Genomic DNA, 16,471 nt, shown 5'->3' on the forward strand with positions numbered 1-16,471 from the left:
TAGTCCCACCATGCTATAGATGCTTTAAAGCCAATCATCTAAAATTACCCCTCGTGGGTCCCACTACAATGCATCTTTCATAGTTCTATTTCTCTAAAGTATCTAGTCTTATTTGCAAGGCCACCTTTTGAAACTTTTTTCTAGCTCCATCTCTCTCTCAACAATATCTGTCCTATTCCATGGCATTTCTAGGTCAGCATTTCTTATCTCAAAGTTTGCATCTGGATGCACACTGTGTGAGCCTTCTGTCAGGCCCTGAGAACTCTCTACAAATCTATGTCCCACATGTGGGGATAGGGCTACAGGGATATGGAAATATGTAGGGATACACCTACAGGGATGTGTGGCAAGCACATTTCTCTCTCTCTCAGGATTTTTTATTGAGGTGCACAGAGAGAAATGAAAGAGAAAACAATTTCTATTTCTGCTCCTTGTTTTTCTCTTGTGGAATGTGTTTGGAGAATTGTTTACCCAGAGTGAGCACTTGGTTGGATCATGGTGGATTGTTTGGGCCTGACGGCCAATCGGATCCACCTGTGTCTGGATTCTGGAGAACAGGGTCACGAGTTGTGAGTTAGTGAGATATGATAGTTAGAGAAAGTAGCATGTAGTATTTACTATTCTCTTTTACATAGCATATTAATGTATTATAACATAATTATAATAAAGAAATCATTCAGCCTTCTGAAATGGATTTAGACATCATCATTCTTCCCATTGGGTTTGCCGACATCTACCACGGGGATGTGGTATGGGAATCCGTGGGGATATGGCTGCAGGGATGTAGTATGTGAATATGTGGAGACACTGCTGTGGGCCCAGGGCCATCAGGGCCTGGTCTCCTGCCTCAGACTGGCCTGCAGAAACACCTGAACTGTCCTGGGCCAAAGGGCTGTATCTAATGGATCATGGGACCATACGGAGATCTCTTGCACTGTAGAGATCACATAAGACAAATTTCAGACCCATGGACTGTTACAGACCATGTGGGGACCACACGACATCACAAGGACACCACATTGAGGCTACTTGGACTGCAGAGTGAAGGCAAAAAGACCACAAAGGCATGAGACCACTTGGAATGTATGAAGAAGGAACCTGTAGGACACAGTGACTTGGGGCAAATGTAGGACAAATTTCAGGGGATGCAATGAGGCACCTCTGCAGGGAAGCCTCCTCACTTCTTCCTTCTTTCACCTGTCTGCTGAGTGCGATGGTGTTCGGGTCAGTGCTCCACCGCTTTGACCCCTCTCCAGGCAGATTCCCATTCCTCCAAGACCCTCAATCCCTGTGACCCTCAGAGCTGTCCTGGTTTCAGGCAAATCTGGGAGAAAACCTCTGGAAGGAGCCCCCAGAAAGCAAACCCCCATGGCCCCTCCCCCACCCGCTTCGGGAAGAATTTCCTCAGAGAGAAGTGGAAAAAAAACCTGTTTATTTAATAGGCAAAGCACTCCCCAGCACAAAAAATGAACAACACCAGATTGTTATGGACAAAGTCAATTGGGGAGGCTAATTATAGATAAATCAATTAACAAGAATTTATTAAGCAAGCGGTATTAAGCAAAAAACAGCGCTGGGCGGCCGGGGAGTTTCCACTCTGCCACGGCGCACCTTCCCCCTTTGACCTTTTTGTTTTTATAGTCCCCCCTCTTTTTCGGTTGACGTATTTTCTCTCGATGCACTCTGCGCCGGTGCAATTGGTTGCTAGGGGGTCCTTTTTCTCTCTGCCCTTGGTGATCATAGGGATGAAGGCTCCTTATCTTCTTTGCCGGTTGTCCTTGGTCTAAAAGTTAGCTTGTATATAGTTAGTTACACAGTCTTCTGTGCTAGCTGCATTTGCACAATTCTTAAGCAGAATACTTGTTGTTTATCAAACCCCCCCCTTTTTTTTTTCTCCTCTTTCTCTTCTCACAGTCTGAAATTCTCTATTCAGTTTAAATTCTTATTTTCTTTCAATGTTCGTTTTGATGAACAAAGACCTTTTTATTACAATCCCTCCTCTTTCTCTTTACCAATTTGTTCATTAAAACGCTTTAACTCTTGGTGGCTTAAGACCAGGGTTTCATCTACTTCTGAGTCCCTGGGCAATGCTTCGTACCTCTCCCTAATAAGCATTAGATGAGCTGCCTCTAGTCTTCCTTTTACAATGTCTATGATTTTATTAAAAATGCAAGGTCCGAAAGTTAAACCTAGTAACAACAATATCACAGGACCTGCAAGTGTTGATAGTAGCGTGGTAAGCCAAGGGGAGCTGTTGAACCAAGTCTCATACCAGCTTTGCTGTGACTCTCTCTCCCTCTTTCTCCGTTCGAGGCCTTCCCTTAGTTTAGTCATTGTATCTCTCACAATTCCCGTGTGGTCTGCATACACACAGCATTCCTCCCTAAGGGCAGCACATAATCCTCCCTGTTGCAAGAATATTAAGTCCAATCCTCTACGATTTTATAATACTACCTCTGACAGGGATCTTACAGACTTTTCAAGGGCTGAGATCGACTGTTCAATGCGGGCTAAGTCTTCATCTACAGCAATCCTCAAGGAATTAAATTCTTGATTCTGTTTTACTAATGATGCCACCCCGGTGCCAACACCTGTTCCACCTACAATCATTAGGGTAGCCACTGTCAAGGCTGTGAAGGGTTCCCTTTTTGATAAGTGATGTTCAGAAGTGACTTGAGCATTAAACACATATTCCTCAGGATGATAAATGATTTTAGGGACTATTACCACTTGTATGCAAAACTCAGAGACTTCGTTGAATAGGTCAAGAGCAATACAGGGTGTAAGCCCCCCTCTGGAGCATATCCATTTAGTATTTTTGGCTGGAATCAACCATTTTGCCGGGTTACTCCTATGCTGTGCTTTACTGACTGTTTTACACAAATGTTTCTTTTGCCACGGGACTCTCCCTATGCATCGTCCCTTTCCAGTTACTGCTGCTAACGTTATCCCTTGGGTTTGGGGGTCTTTCCAGTTACATTGTGGCGGATTGCTCCCATTAACTCGCTTGGGTTTCTCATTGAGCCCTACTGCCTCATAGAAAGGAGGTTTAATATCAAAGCACAGCCAGCATTGTTCAGTAATGTTAGGTCGTGTTACATTGAGGACTTGGTACGCTGCCTGCATAAGTTTCCAAAGGGTACTTTGCTGGGGATCCGGGGTCGGGAGTATGAGGGTCCCGTTTCCGGGCATTGTGGTGTCACTGGTCCCTATAGCTGTCTCAGTTAACTTCTCCTCAGCAATTACAGAGTTAGGGCCTATGGGTAGAGGATCATGTGGTAGGATTTCCTTTTTTATTTGAATGTACCCTCCACGATCCTTACCCGGTTCCCAACACCTTACTCCCCAAGTTTTTCCTACCAGCCATCCTGGGTCCAGGGGGTTGAGCACCTGTATTTTTCAAGGACCTACAATTCCCCATATACAGAATTTCTCCTTGAGTGCCATACCATGGAACTTTGCATCCTTTAGGATACCATGAGACCTGTAAAAATTTATCTGGATGGGTGACAGCCCAGGCAGTTGCTATGGTTTCACAGCCCCAATATCCACATAGATATTCCCCAGGGTAATTACAATATCCCCTCCCAGGATTGGAGCTAGGACACCAATAGATAGCGTGGAAGTCAGGTTTACTCCATCCCCACACAGAGTTCACCAAGTCCTCATTAGTAACTAAAAAAGTAGGAGCTACAGTGGTGGCATTTTGCTTAACAACTTTCCCTTGGTCTATTTTGGTCAGAGTCCAATTAAATGGCTGGTGTGCATAGTCCCCTTGTACAGGCCAGGTACAACATATAACTAATATGTACAGAATTTGCCAGCAAGGGTGGAGTCCAAACCACCCCAGAACTTGATTATCATTATTTCCCCCTTCCCGCTGTTTGGTTTGACATGTTATTGCCGGGCTCACCTTTACCCTTGGGAGATCAGTACCCTTGAGGCAGTTCTTGAAATACCTTTGAATTGTCCCAGTTTGAGGGCTTTTTCCTCCACTGCTTCTTATCCCTCTGCCTCGCTCGCCGACCCGGTTGCTTCGAGCCGCGAGGTGTACCATCTTCTCGGCAGCAAGGATATTCTTCAGGAGGACCCTTACTCTGTTTTTTGCTGCCTCTTTTTGAATGATTCCCAATTCTTATCCTTCACTTGCGGTGAATTACACTGAATTCCAGGTAAAGTCTTCAGGCAATTCCCTTTTATAATTTGAACAATTAGGGGAATTGGTTCATTAGAGTGGTAACAACAATTTTCAGGCCTAGCCCCCTTAGTAAACACCTCCCACCACTCTTGGGATTCCCTTGGTAGGGTCTCGTTCTCTTCTCCAATCTTTAGGACTGACTTTGTCAGTTCTCTTTCTAATTGGTAACACCCTTTACAAATACCCCTAGGAGGGGTACCTCTATAACTATGGACCCACCACCGTTCCTGGCAGATTTTACAAATATAGCATACAAAAGGGTAACAATCACAATCCTTATTTGTACAATAGACTCTAAAATCATCAGTTACAGGATATCCATAATCCAATATCTCACTATACCAGCTGGTTTGTACAATTTTTACTGAGTCCATTAAGTCCGTTTAAATGTGACCTTAAGATCTCCGGGTTGGCTGGTTATTCTCCAGGGGTCTTCGGCAGCAGCAGCAGTAATCGGTCCCTTTATTCGGCTCGCATGTGTCCATCCCTTCTCGGCGGTTCTGACTGCAGTTTCTGTAGTAAGTAAAACAACATAGGGGCCTTCCCAGTTTGGGATTAGTGAGGTTTCTTTCCAGGTTTTTTTATTAACACCTTATCACCTGGTTTTATATTATAAAAGGGCCTTTTTAAATCAGGAAGACTGAGAACCGGTGCATTTACTAATTCTGCCTTGAGGTCCTGTAGTTTTTCCTCATCTTCCCAAGTCCACTTAAGCAAGCCTTCTTTTGTTAGTTTCTCATATAGGAATTTTACTTTCCCGCTAAATCCCTCTATCCATTGTCTACAGTACCCAAACAGTCCTAACAGCTGTCTAACCTCCCGCTTTGTCCTTGGCCCTGGCATAGCTAAGATTCCCTTAACCCTTTCTGGGTCTAGTTTCTTCGTTCCTTGATTCAGTCTATGTCCGAGATACTTCACCTCTTTTTCCACAAATTGTAATTTGGATTTTGACACTTTGAGTCCTTTCAGGCTTAGAAAATTGAGTAATCTTTTACTCTCTTCCCTGACAATTTCCTCTTCTTTCCCAGCTACTAACAAGTCATCTACATACTGAATCAGGACAGCCCCTTCTCTCAACTGAAAATCTGTAAGCAGCTGCTCCAGTGCCTGGCCAAATAAATTAGGGGACTCTGTAAACCCTTGTGGGAGTACCGTCCAACGGAGTTGTTGTTTCCTGTGGGTGTCTGGGTCTTCCCATTCAAAGGCAAAATAGTCCCTACAACTTTCTTTAAGGGGACATGCCCAAAATGCATCCTTTAAATCTATAACACTATACCACTGATTTTCGGGGCCTAACTGACTTAATAAAGTATGAGGGTTAGTTACTACAGGGAATCTTTCTACAGTCCTTTTGTTAATTTCTCGTAAGTCATGTACCAAACGGTATTTCCCATCGGGTTTTTTAACAGGAAGGATAGGAGTATTAAAAGGGGACATGCAGGGTTCTAATAACCCTTGTGCTTTTAATCTTTCAATTTCAGGTTTGACCCCTTTCCTTCCTTCATTTGGAATTGGGTACTGCTTAACTCTAACTGGGACTTCAGGATTTCTTAATATTATCTCAAAAGGTTTTATGTCCAATCGGCCAGCTTTTTCTGGGGTATACCACACTTCAGGGTTAATTTTCTGTTCGTCCTCTACCCGAAGAGGACATAATTTAATATTTAGCTTCTTGTCATTTATGTCGATTCCAATTCCTAATTCAATCATCAAATCTCGTCCCAGTAAGTTATAGTCAGCCTCTGGAACTAACAACAGTGACCCTATACCTATTTTGGAGCTGGTTTCAAAAATCACGTCTTTGATTACAGGCACTTTAAAGGCTTCCCCTTTTGCCCCAACTACCTGTATTGTTTCTCTTGATAATTTACACCCTGAGGGAAGGGTTTGAACCGTTGATCTCTCAGCTCCTGAGTCCACAAGAAACTCATATTCTTGCTGCTGGGGACCAATTTTTAGTTTTACCAGGGGCTCTGTTTTTTTCCTGGGTCCCCAGCAAATAGAGCCCCTGACCCCCTCAATCTTCCTTGAATTGCTTTTCATCTACCAACCTTTTTCTGCATTCCCGCCGAAAATGCCCTCTCTTACCACAATAAAAGCAGCTTCCTTGTCCACTCTCCTTTTCTCTTCTCCCTTCTTCTACCTTCTGGCCCTTCAGCTTACTTCCCTGGAACTGACTAAACGTTCCCCTCTGCCCTTCACGTACCACAGCCATCATCACTCTTGCTTGTTTCCTATGTCCTTCCTCCTCTCTCCGTACATACACTTTCTGAGCTTCCCGCAACAATTCATCCAGGCCTCTACCATGCCAATCCTCAATCTTTTCCAATTTTCTCCTAATATCAGGCCAGGCTCTGGCCACAAACTGGGTCTTTAACAACATCTGTCCTTCCGGAGTGTCAGGGTTTGCTCCGGAGTACAGCTGAAAAGATCTCCGGAGCCATCCTAACCATTCCGTGGGGTCTTCATCTTTCTTTTGACTCTCACAAAAAGCTTTATTCACATTCTGCCCCTTAGGGACTGATTCTCTGATCCCCTGGATAAGAATTGTTCTTAAGTCTGCCATATGTGTCCTATGCAGGGGATCCTGCTTATCCCAATTAGGACGCTGTAAAGGCCATTTAATATCTGCTTGGGGTCCTGCCTGATGGTCTCTATCCCAAATCCTCAGACCGGCCGTCCTGATCATCCCTCGCTCCTCAGATGTGAATAAAATCCCCAGTATTGACTGCATTTCATCCCACGTATACACATTGGGCCCCAGAAACTGATCCACCCGCTCTGCAACTCCGAGGGGGTCTTCCAATAGATGTCCCATTTCTTTCTTGAGCTCCCTCACATCTCCTGAATTAAGAGGTACCTCCACATAACCTATTCCCGGAATTTGGGCTGGTTGTCCCTGCTGACCAGCATTAGGATTAGGGATCATTCCCAAAGCTACTTCCCTTAATGGATATAGAGCTTGCCTTTCCCTCTCGCTTTTCCCCCTTGTTAGGCTACGAGTAACACGACGATTTTCCTCAGGGACCGGTTCCAGGACTTCTACTTCCTGGTTTTCAAGATCCCCCCCTTGATCTAAATTGGGGTAGACTACTGGTGGTGCTGGTGGAGGTGGAGGAGGGGGAGGTATGTATGGTAGAGGGGGTGCAGTTGGAACCTCCTCAGGCTTTTTATTTTTCTTCTTTTTTTTTTTTTTTTCTCCCTGGGTGCTTAAGGCAAAAAGTTTTGCTCTTGTTTCCCCCACTATCCAGAGAGCAGCGTACTTGCGCTCTTCCATATCAAAAGGTTCTTTAGAATTTACATAAATGTTTAATGACTGGCAAATCCAGTCCTCGAATCTTCCAAACACTGGCCAAAATAAATTATCACCACAGATTTGTTTCCCTCCCCATACTTCCATACAATAATGTATCATTTTTGCCCTATCCTTCCCTTTTCTTGAAGGGTATTCATCCCAAGATTTTATTATTAAACCTAACGGACTGTCAGGTGGTATCTGAGGAAACTTTACTGGGGTCCCCGTCCCCATGGAATCAGAGGGCTTGCTTTTCCTCTGTCCCATCTTCCAGGACACCTTCACACACACACACACTCGCGGCCCCCTGTTCGTGGCCCAGCCCCTCTCGGGGTCTGGAAACCGCACTACTTAGAGGTCCACACTTGCCTCGTCCTAAAAGGACGTCTCGTACGTTATGTCCTGGGATCCCAACCCCAACCGAGCGGATCCCACTTTTATACTCACGCTGTCCTGCGTCTTCGCCCGGGCTTCGTGCACAAAGATTACGGGGTTACCGGTATCCCTTTTGCTTAATACCGAATTTAGGTTCGTCGGTAAGGGCCCGAGAAGGAAAAGCCTGCACCAGGGCCGCTGAAAAGGCAGCGGGGCGCCTCCCTGATTAGGAATTCCTGCCCGTTTGCCCTTATCCGAGTCACGGCACCAAATTTGTTATGGACAAAGTCAATTGGGGAGGCTAATTATAGATAAATCAATTAACAAGAATTTATTAAGCAAGCGGTATTAAGCAAAAAACAGCGCTGGGCGGCCGGGGAGTTTCCACTCTGCCACGGCGCACCTTCCCCCTTTGACCTTTTTGTTTTTATAGTCCCCCCTCTTTTTCGGTTGACGTATTTTCTCTCGATGCACTCTGCGCCGGTGCAATTGGTTGCTAGGGGGTCCTTTTTCTCTCTGCCCTTGGTGATCATAGGGATGAAGGCTCCTTATCTTCTTTGCCGGTTGTCCTTGGTCTAAAAGTTAGCTTGTATATAGTTAGTTACACAGTCTTCTGTGCTAGCTGCATTTGCACAATTCTTAAGCAGAATACTTGTTGTTTATCAAACCCCCCCCTTTTTTTTTTCTCCTCTTTCTCTTCTCACAGTCTGAAATTCTCTATTCAGTTTAAATTCTTATTTTCTTTCAATGTTCGTTTTGATGAACAAAGACCTTTTTATTACAAGATGACAAAAACTCTTTCACTGCTCTGAAGAGATGACAAATTCAGAAAGTCTCTCCTGGGAGTGGTCGCCCAGTTATTGGTCTCTGGTGCTGGGGACGGCTCCTGCAGGTCACAAAATGCAGGCTCTCGGTGTTTCGTGGTGTTTCCCAGGTCCCAGTCTGGAGCAGGTTTGAATGGTATTCAAGAAAGGGAAAGAAAACAGTCCGGGAAAAAAAATTGGACTGCCTAGCTAAAGTAACTAATAAGCAAAAGCAAAAGCAAAAAAGCAGGAGCAAGAGCAAAGCGAAAGCAAGCAAGCAAGCAACAAAGCAAGCCCTAGCCTCTCCTAGACACAGACCATGGGGGGGGAGGTGAGCTGGCTGATAACAAGACAAAACAAACCTTCACTTTTCAGAGCCAGTCCTGAAGGCACAGAACATAATATCAGGCATGAACAGAACACACGATTTGGGATACAAGCACCATAACATCACCCTAGGACAGGTGGGACTGCAGATAGACATGGGTCTGTGCTCCGTGTTTCCTCTCTGCAGGGATGGGGATGAGTCCTGCAGTGCTGCCAGGAGCTCTGGCTAGCCAGGTTACAGTGGGACACACACATAGCTGCTGCTGCTGCGCCAGAGGATGGCGTTGTGCTCACAGGAAAAGCTGGGGAAGAGAGAAGGGAATGTTTGGGTGATGCCATTTGTCTTCCCAAGTTACTGTTACTGTGATGGAGCCAGGCTGTCCCGGGGATAGCTGAACCTGCCAGTGGGAGATGGGGAATTGTTGCCGCAGGCCCCCAGCTGGGTAATAATTAGCATTGACTCCAGAATTCAGAAGGCTGATCAATTGCTTTATTAATATATCATCTTATAGTATATTATATTATACTTCTATTACAGTATATTACATTAGCAAGAGCTCTCACTCACTACTAACTTGAAAACCCATGACTCTCTCTCCTGAGAGTCCCGACACAGCTGTAGATCCAAGCAACCATCACCAGAATCCAATCAAGCAATCACCTCGAGTAAACAATCTCCAGAACACATTCCACATGGGCACAAACACCAGGCAGCAGCAAGTGAGATAAGAATTGTTTTTTCTTTTCTTTGCTTCTCTCACAGCCTTCTCTGAGAAGTGCCTGGGAAAGTCTGTGCCTGCTCTCTGTGGCCAGAGAGCTGCTGCCATAGGGAATAAATCCTTTGGTTTGCTTTTCTTCCATGTGCAGCTTTTCCTTCCCTTATTAAACAACTTTATCTTAAACCACAAGGGGCTTTTTTTTCACTTTGACCATTTGATTCTCTCCGCCATCCCACCAGGGATCGTGTGTGAGGCTTAATTGCTGTCTGGGATTATACTATGACAGAAGGTAAGTAAAATGAGTCCTTCCCTTGATAGATGCAATAAAACTGACCCTGCTCTTCCCTGCTTTTTCTCATGTGCTGGGCTGAGAGGTGGACAGAGCAAGCTGAGGCACCTCCTGGGCTGTTTGGAACAGTTTTGCATGTCTGGAGGAAAGTCTTCCTTGTTGTTCTCTCTGGATGTAGCAGGGCCAGGACAAACACCAGTGTTCAGAGATGAGGCAAAGGGAGGGATCTAATTAGACATTTATTCTCCAGTATCTCGGCTCTCAAAATTAAGGCAAAATTTGAAAAATTGAAACTGAAAATGAAAGGCAAAAATAGGCAGATCACAAGAAAATGAAGTAGAACCCAAAACAAGACTGACATTATAATTGTTTTTTTCTCTTTTGGAAAATGCAGGTTCACTGAAAAACCAATAAAACCTGCTTGTAAGAAAGAATCAGTTCTTATTATTCTGAACTAATCTGAAACAACCCAGGTGGAAAAGCATTTTCCTATTAATATTTTCAACAAGAATATTATACTATTTTATAATTCAAGATGATGCATTTATCGCAGTATTTTAATTAATGCATAGTTTAAAGTGTGAAAAATTAACCAAAAAAAAAATATCATTTACATAAAATATTTTTAAAATTTAATCTTAGGAATGTCTTCTCATTTGTCTTCTTGGACAGCATTATTTCCCAAGTTTTTGGCTTTTTTTATCACATTTCTAAAATTAAAAATTTTATCACATTTCTTGCCTTGGGAGCCTGAGTTTGCTGCTTCTCTTCAGCAGAGGCAGGTGTAGAACGCTGTGAAGTCTGTCCTGACATTTCTAAAGCCACCTTTCCTGGGAAGTCTGCTGCAGACTGGTTCTTGCTGCTCTCTGGCCTCGGTGCTGGGAGACATGGATGGCTGCATGCTCACCTGGTAGTGTGTGAACAGGCAGGTAGAGTTTGTTTCATGCTTAGCTTGTCGGAAGATGCTTCTGCATGTCTTTAGAGTTTGTAATTAAGACCTCCACTGACAGCCAGGGAGAATCCAGGTGGGAAGTGCCAGCCAAGGTCTGTGGGGCTATCAGGACACATGGCTCAGGTGTTATGAATGTGGTGGTCCCACCAATGAGCAGGTGGAAGATCATGGCTGGAGTCTGCTTTGCTGACTGGGAGCACTGCAGCAGTTGCTAGATTTTGGCAGCAGGGGTGGTTTCTTGTGATATTTGCATGGTTTGGAAACAGCTTGTATTTCTTTATTCTTCCATGTTTTGTTTCTAGTATGGACATACTTCTGCTCTAGCCAGTGACTTGAGGCTGCAGAATTAGACTGGGGAAGGTAGATGACTGAAAGGAAAATATTATGTGACAATTGTTTCCTTCAGGACCAAAAATAGAAGAACCTACTGCTTCACATATTTGCACTGTAGCCAAAATTTTGCCTCGATGATTCTGATGGCTCCCTTCCAAGTCAGCATATTCTGTGATTCTGAGGTGAGAATGTCCAGTGGTAGAAAGGGCTAAACTGGCTGGGAGCAGGAATGCTGGGGATATTGACTCCTGTCAGAGGGTGACATTTCACTTGCTGCTGAGGTGAGGACGTGCAGCAGCCTTGTCTTGTAGGCAATGCAGCTGCTGAGGAGCCACCTTTGGGCAGTAGAGGGAGGTGTAGCTGTAGCTGGGGGTGAAGCCCAGTTCACAGGGGAGTTCTTTGGAGTTGCTTAAGTGGATATGAGGAATTGTCTCCAGCCACATCTTTCCCTACTGCCTGTAAAACCGTTTATGGTGGTGGGACTCTGGGGTACGTTGTTCATTAAAGCTTTTGATATTTAAGCTCAAATGTGCTTGCAGGGATACAATAAGGGGCACATCCTGTTGGTGCTGTTTGTGGGAGGCCCTGTGTGCCTGTCGAGACCTGTGGGACTGGCTGTGTCTGTGTGTGACCCCACCTGTCCTCTGGGGACACCACAACTGCTTGGACCTGGGGCCTTGGAGCTGTGGCAGCCTCCTCTCGGGCTGCTGGATCAGGCAACTCCTAACAGTGGTGATGGAGGGGGGAAACTCTTTCCATGGTCCCATGCTCTGGATATGCACCCAGAGGTTGGTCTCAGGCTGAGGGATGTGACAAAAGGCTCTGGAGAGGGGAGCAAGGATTCCAGTGTGCCCATGAATGGGCCCACGGCGATGCCACCATCATCCTGGACAGTGTGAGCCAGGCCAGAGCCACAGAATGGCCAGGGCTTGTTCTCCACTGGGCATGGTGAGCCCAGAGCAGTTTGGTGTGGCCACTGGGGGCTGTGGGGCTGAAAGGAGGCTCTCCAATGAGATCCTGATGCCTTTTTGGGGCTACTTAAAACCAGAGGCCAGACAAAATTAAGGGAATATTAAGCAATTATATTTATTGAAGGCCCTTCAGGTACATTTAGGGCAGACAAAGCCCCCCAGGGGCTACACCCAAAATGGATAACAGTTCACAGGTTTTCATACATTTATAACTTTCATAAGTTTGGTCCATTTGCATATTGGGGGCTAATCTTCCAATTACAGCTTCAGGTAATGAAGTCACTTACCCCCAGTTTGCTCCCCCCAACTCACTTTTGTTTACATTTCTTGTGGCCTGAGACAGTGAGGTGTCCTTGATTGCCAGGCCTGGAGAGGAATTGTTGTGTCTGAACAAAATGGGAAACAGCAGCTGACACTGTATGGAGTTTAGAGTTATACACTAAAGAATTTCCGGATTACAAATATATGAAAAATATAAAAGCTAAAATGCTAAGTCATCAATGCCAATAATTAGTTGAGGCTGGGGGAGGCAAAGGGTGGTTAGACGGGAGAAAGGGCCAGAGGAGGTGCCCAGAACAGGAAAAGGCCATAGGGCACCCTGCTGCCAAAACTTCTTCTTGCCCATGGAATCTCCAAGGGAGACCGAAAGGGCTGAAGGGGGAAGGAAAAAAAGGGTCTGGAAGAAGTATAGCTTTGCCTTTTTCCCCTGGTTTACAACCATAGAACCCCCACCCACCCAGCCCTGAGCATTCCCTGTTTTTCCTCTGGAGACCAGTTGTGGCAGAGGTTGCAGACGCCAAGGGTTCAGGATGTGCTGCCTGCAGCTCACAGGAAGGCAGGGAGCTATAAGCGCTGCCACCTTCAGAGCAGGACTCCTGGACAAGCTGCACCTGTCCCACACAGCCCCAGTGCCAGAATTCATCTGTTCTCTTCTCCCACATCCAGAGGTGCAAGTGACTTTCCCTGTTTCATTAGCTCTTCGTTATTGTCAAAGGGAGCTCTGTCTACGTCACTGGTCAACCCAGAGAAGATGCAGCTGAGGTGCACCTGGCTCCAGGTGTGGGTGGAAGGGAGCAGCTGTCTGGAGTAAGGACCATCAGTTGCTTCAGTGTGGGACTGAAGGGGTTTGGATGGATGAGGAGTGGGACCAACCCTGTGGGGAGCACCCAGACCTACAGGTAGGAAGTGTTGCTGTCCCTCCTGCAAAAACAGACCCTGTAGCCCAGGAAATGGCCAAAAAGGAAGTCAAGTTCCTTCCCTCCTATTTCATTCTGCTGAGCCACCAAACTTGTGGGTTTGTGGTTGCAAAACAACCCCCTATTTCATAAGACAGAGAAGAAGCCATTTCACCATCAAGTGACCAGATCTAAGAAAGAAACAAAAAGTCCTGATAGCCTTTCCCCCAAGGTCTGCCAGATCCTAAGACCTAAGTTGTCACAGGGGCCCAGCCCTGGGCATGTGACTGGGACGTTGTGGTTCCAGTTCAACCATCCCAGCCCTGCAGTTGTGCTGCAGAAACCCAAGCTGTGGGACAGAAGGTGGCTTGTGACAAGGTTGTATCAGGAGCCACAAGAAGCCACGCAGCTGCTTGGTGCCTCTGGCCAACACTTTGCTCTGAAGAAACCGTGCTTGAGCCGAATACAGAGGGAGCCAAGAGAGACGTGATGCTGCCTGTGACCCATGTGCTGGCCTTAGGTGAGTGCCAGAGGCTGTGGGGATTCCCAGAGGGTGACAGGATGTGTCCAGACACTCCACAGAGATGTTATGCAGCTGATTCTCTTGCAGGCACTTGGCTGGTGTCACAGAGTGAGGCTACACCAAGTGAGTATCTTGAGAAGGTGGATGGGGAGTTTGGACACATTTCTGGGCCCACCCATCTCTCAGGGGTCTTCCACAGGCCCCTGGAACAAAATTCACCCTTGTATGGAGATGGGGCCTAGTGGCAGCCCTGGGCTCACAGCAGGGCAGCTGCTGGGGGCTCCCTGTCTGGCTGGCAGCATCTCTCTTCCTGTGCAGGTGCCCCCACAATCTCCATCTTCCAGAAGCCACCTGGGGTGATCCCACCTGGGGGCTCAATCACCATCTCCTGCATTTGCCAGCGTAGCTATGGCAGCTTTGTGCTGTACAAGGGCAGCCGCCGGCTCCTGGAGCAGAGTGGCAGCAGGGCCGAGTTCTCCATCTCTCATGCCACCTACAAGGATAGAGGTAGCTACAACTGCCATTACCTGGAGGGAGGCACTGTGCTGGCTCGAAGTACTGAGCTGGAAGTCCTTGTGGAAGGTGAGTGATGTGCTGTTTCCCCTCTTGTGAGGTCACATGCCCCAGGGCACACCAGGATGCCTATGGCCGTTCCCATGATGGACGGGGTTTTTTTTTCTTCTTCCCTGGCTTGGAGAGGTGGGGACCATCTTCACCTCTGCCTGAGCCAATTGGTGGCTTCACAGAGATCCTGGTGCTCCTGGCACATCAAAGCTCTCTGCACCTTCTCATTCCCTCTCCTGTCCCCACAGAGCTCCGTCTGCCCAGACCCAACCTCTCTGTCCTGCCTGGGCAGAGGGTGACTCCGGGAGCTGATGTGAAGTTCCACTGCACCACCACACACCCCAGCACCGGCTGTTACCTGTACCTGGAGGGCCAGATCCGAGCCCAGCTACTCCCCAGGGAACGAGGTGACTACAACCTCTCCCTCGTGCAGGAAGGTGACAGTGGCCGCTACAGCTGCCAGTGCTACACCTTCAATGCTTCGATAGAATGGTCTGCTGTCAGCAACACCCTGGACTTGGTGGTGAGAGGTGAGATGTTGCCCCAGCCACATCCTGCTCCACTCTTCCTTCCTGCAATCTGTCACATCCTGGGGGAACTAGAAAAGAGGATTTAGGGCAGGAAAGCAGCTGTAAGAGGGGACCAAGGAGAGGGTTCTGGCTTCCTTCACCTGTGTTTGAGCCTGGCCAGCTCCTCAGGGACCCTGTAGATGACCTAGACACCAGGGTTGCTGGTCTGACAGGTGGGGATAAGAGTCAGAGGACACCTCTCCCTGCACCTCCCAGCCCCAAGGACAGTCATATGTTTTGTCACAGCTCAGTGTCACCATCTTGCTGGCAGTGGCATCTGAGGGCCAGCTCCATGTTTCTTCCCTCCTTCCCATCTTTGGCCCCACTTGGTGGGGTCACAGGTGAGAGGCTGTGAGTAGGGAGTGTCCCAGGGGACAGGGATGTAGGAGGTGCAGCTGGGGGCCCCCTCGGGGCTCCCTTTGCTCTCTATGAACTTCCCTTTGTGTCTCTTTAACCGAGGACATCCCTGGGGTCTCCCCTTGCCCTTTGGATCCTTTGTGTGTCCCTGCCCCCGTGGGAGGACTAGGATCTCCCAGTGGATTCCTCCCCAGTGACGGTCCCTTCTGTTCCTGCAGATTACACGCTGTGCAACACCGTGCGCCTGGCGCTGGCGGCCGGGCTGCTGCTCCTGTTGGGGCTCATTACGGCTGAGGCAGCGCGGAGCCGCTGCTGCCGGGGCTGGGGGAACTGCCCGCTCCCCGCGGGCAGCGCTGCCCCGCCGGGCACCGCCGCGGGACTGCCGCAGTTGTTCCCCTGCAGCCACCCGCGCCGGGATGAATAAACCCTTCCTGTTGCTATCCCTGTCCCGGTCCCTGTCCCGGTCCTGGCTGCCTCGGGGGTCCCGCGGGGCGGGCGGGCGGTGGTGGAACACCCAGGAACACACAGAGGGGTGGGGTTTTCGCCCTTGGGCAGCGCGGTGACCGCTGCACTGACCGCTCCTGCTGTGCACTGACTGCTGTACTGACAGCTCCTGCTGGGCACTGACCGTTGCTCTGACTGCTGCACTGATTCCCTGGCCACACAGTGACTGCTGCACTGACTGCTCTTGCTGCACAGTGACCACTCCACCGACCACTCTACTGACCACTCCTGCCACAGAGCAACTGCTCCAGCCATGTTGTGCCTGCTCCTGCATGGTGACTGCTCCTGCTGCACACTGACCACTCCACTGACCTCACCTGCTGCACGGTAACCACACTGGCCATGCAGTGACTGCTCCCACACAGTGACCAGTGCACTGACCTCTCCCACCACGCAGTGACTGCTCCTGCTACCCCACTGCACAGTGATTGCTCCCACTGCCCTGCAGCAGTGTGACTGCTCCAGCCTTGCAGCGACCGCTGATGCAGCGCAGTGACCACTTCTGCTTCACAGGCCT

At 47.9% G+C, this 16,471-nt stretch overlaps 1 protein-coding gene and 1 long non-coding RNA gene across 2 annotated transcripts; one reads left to right on the forward strand and one right to left on the reverse strand.

The window, feature by feature from the left end:
• Positions 1-1,513: 1,513 nt before the first annotated feature.
• Positions 1,514-8,646, reverse strand: LOC128816052 (uncharacterized). The gene is made up of 2 exons (XR_008439779.1): positions 7,941-8,646; positions 1,514-4,711 (listed from the first exon to the last, which is right to left on the reverse strand). It is a non-coding gene; the product is annotated as an uncharacterized LOC128816052 (long non-coding RNA).
• Positions 8,647-11,425: 2,779 nt separating this feature from the next.
• On the forward strand, positions 11,426-15,878 carry LOC128816061 (osteoclast-associated immunoglobulin-like receptor). The gene is made up of 7 exons (XM_053993318.1): positions 11,426-11,473; positions 13,238-13,319; positions 13,703-13,957; positions 14,048-14,083; positions 14,279-14,542; positions 14,773-15,054; positions 15,669-15,878. Exons 1-7 carry the CDS (start codon positions 11,426-11,428, stop codon positions 15,872-15,874), a joined length of 1,173 nt encoding a protein of 390 aa, XP_053849293.1. The 3' UTR covers positions 15,875-15,878.
• The last annotated feature ends 593 nt before the right edge of the window (positions 15,879-16,471 follow it).

The sequence above is a fragment of the Vidua macroura genome, chromosome 17 (genome assembly GCF_024509145.1).
Source record: "Vidua macroura isolate BioBank_ID:100142 chromosome 17, ASM2450914v1, whole genome shotgun sequence".
Taxonomy (NCBI): domain Eukaryota; kingdom Metazoa; phylum Chordata; class Aves; order Passeriformes; family Viduidae; genus Vidua; species Vidua macroura.

What these genes read in the sequence shown, in the direction of transcription:
- LOC128816061 (XM_053993318.1), top strand. Translation starts at nt 11,426, where the DNA reads ATGATTCTGATGGCTCCCTTCCAAGTCAGCATATTCTGTGATTCTGAG. An exon ending in ACAGAGTGAGGCTACACCAA is followed by an intron (nt 14,084 to 14,278) that starts GTGAGTATCTTG and finishes CTTCCTGTGCAG; the next exon opens with GTGCCCCCACAATCTCCATC. An exon ending in CCTGGACTTGGTGGTGAGAG is followed by an intron (nt 15,055 to 15,668) that starts GTGAGATGTTGC and finishes CTGTTCCTGCAG; the next exon opens with ATTACACGCTGTGCAACACC.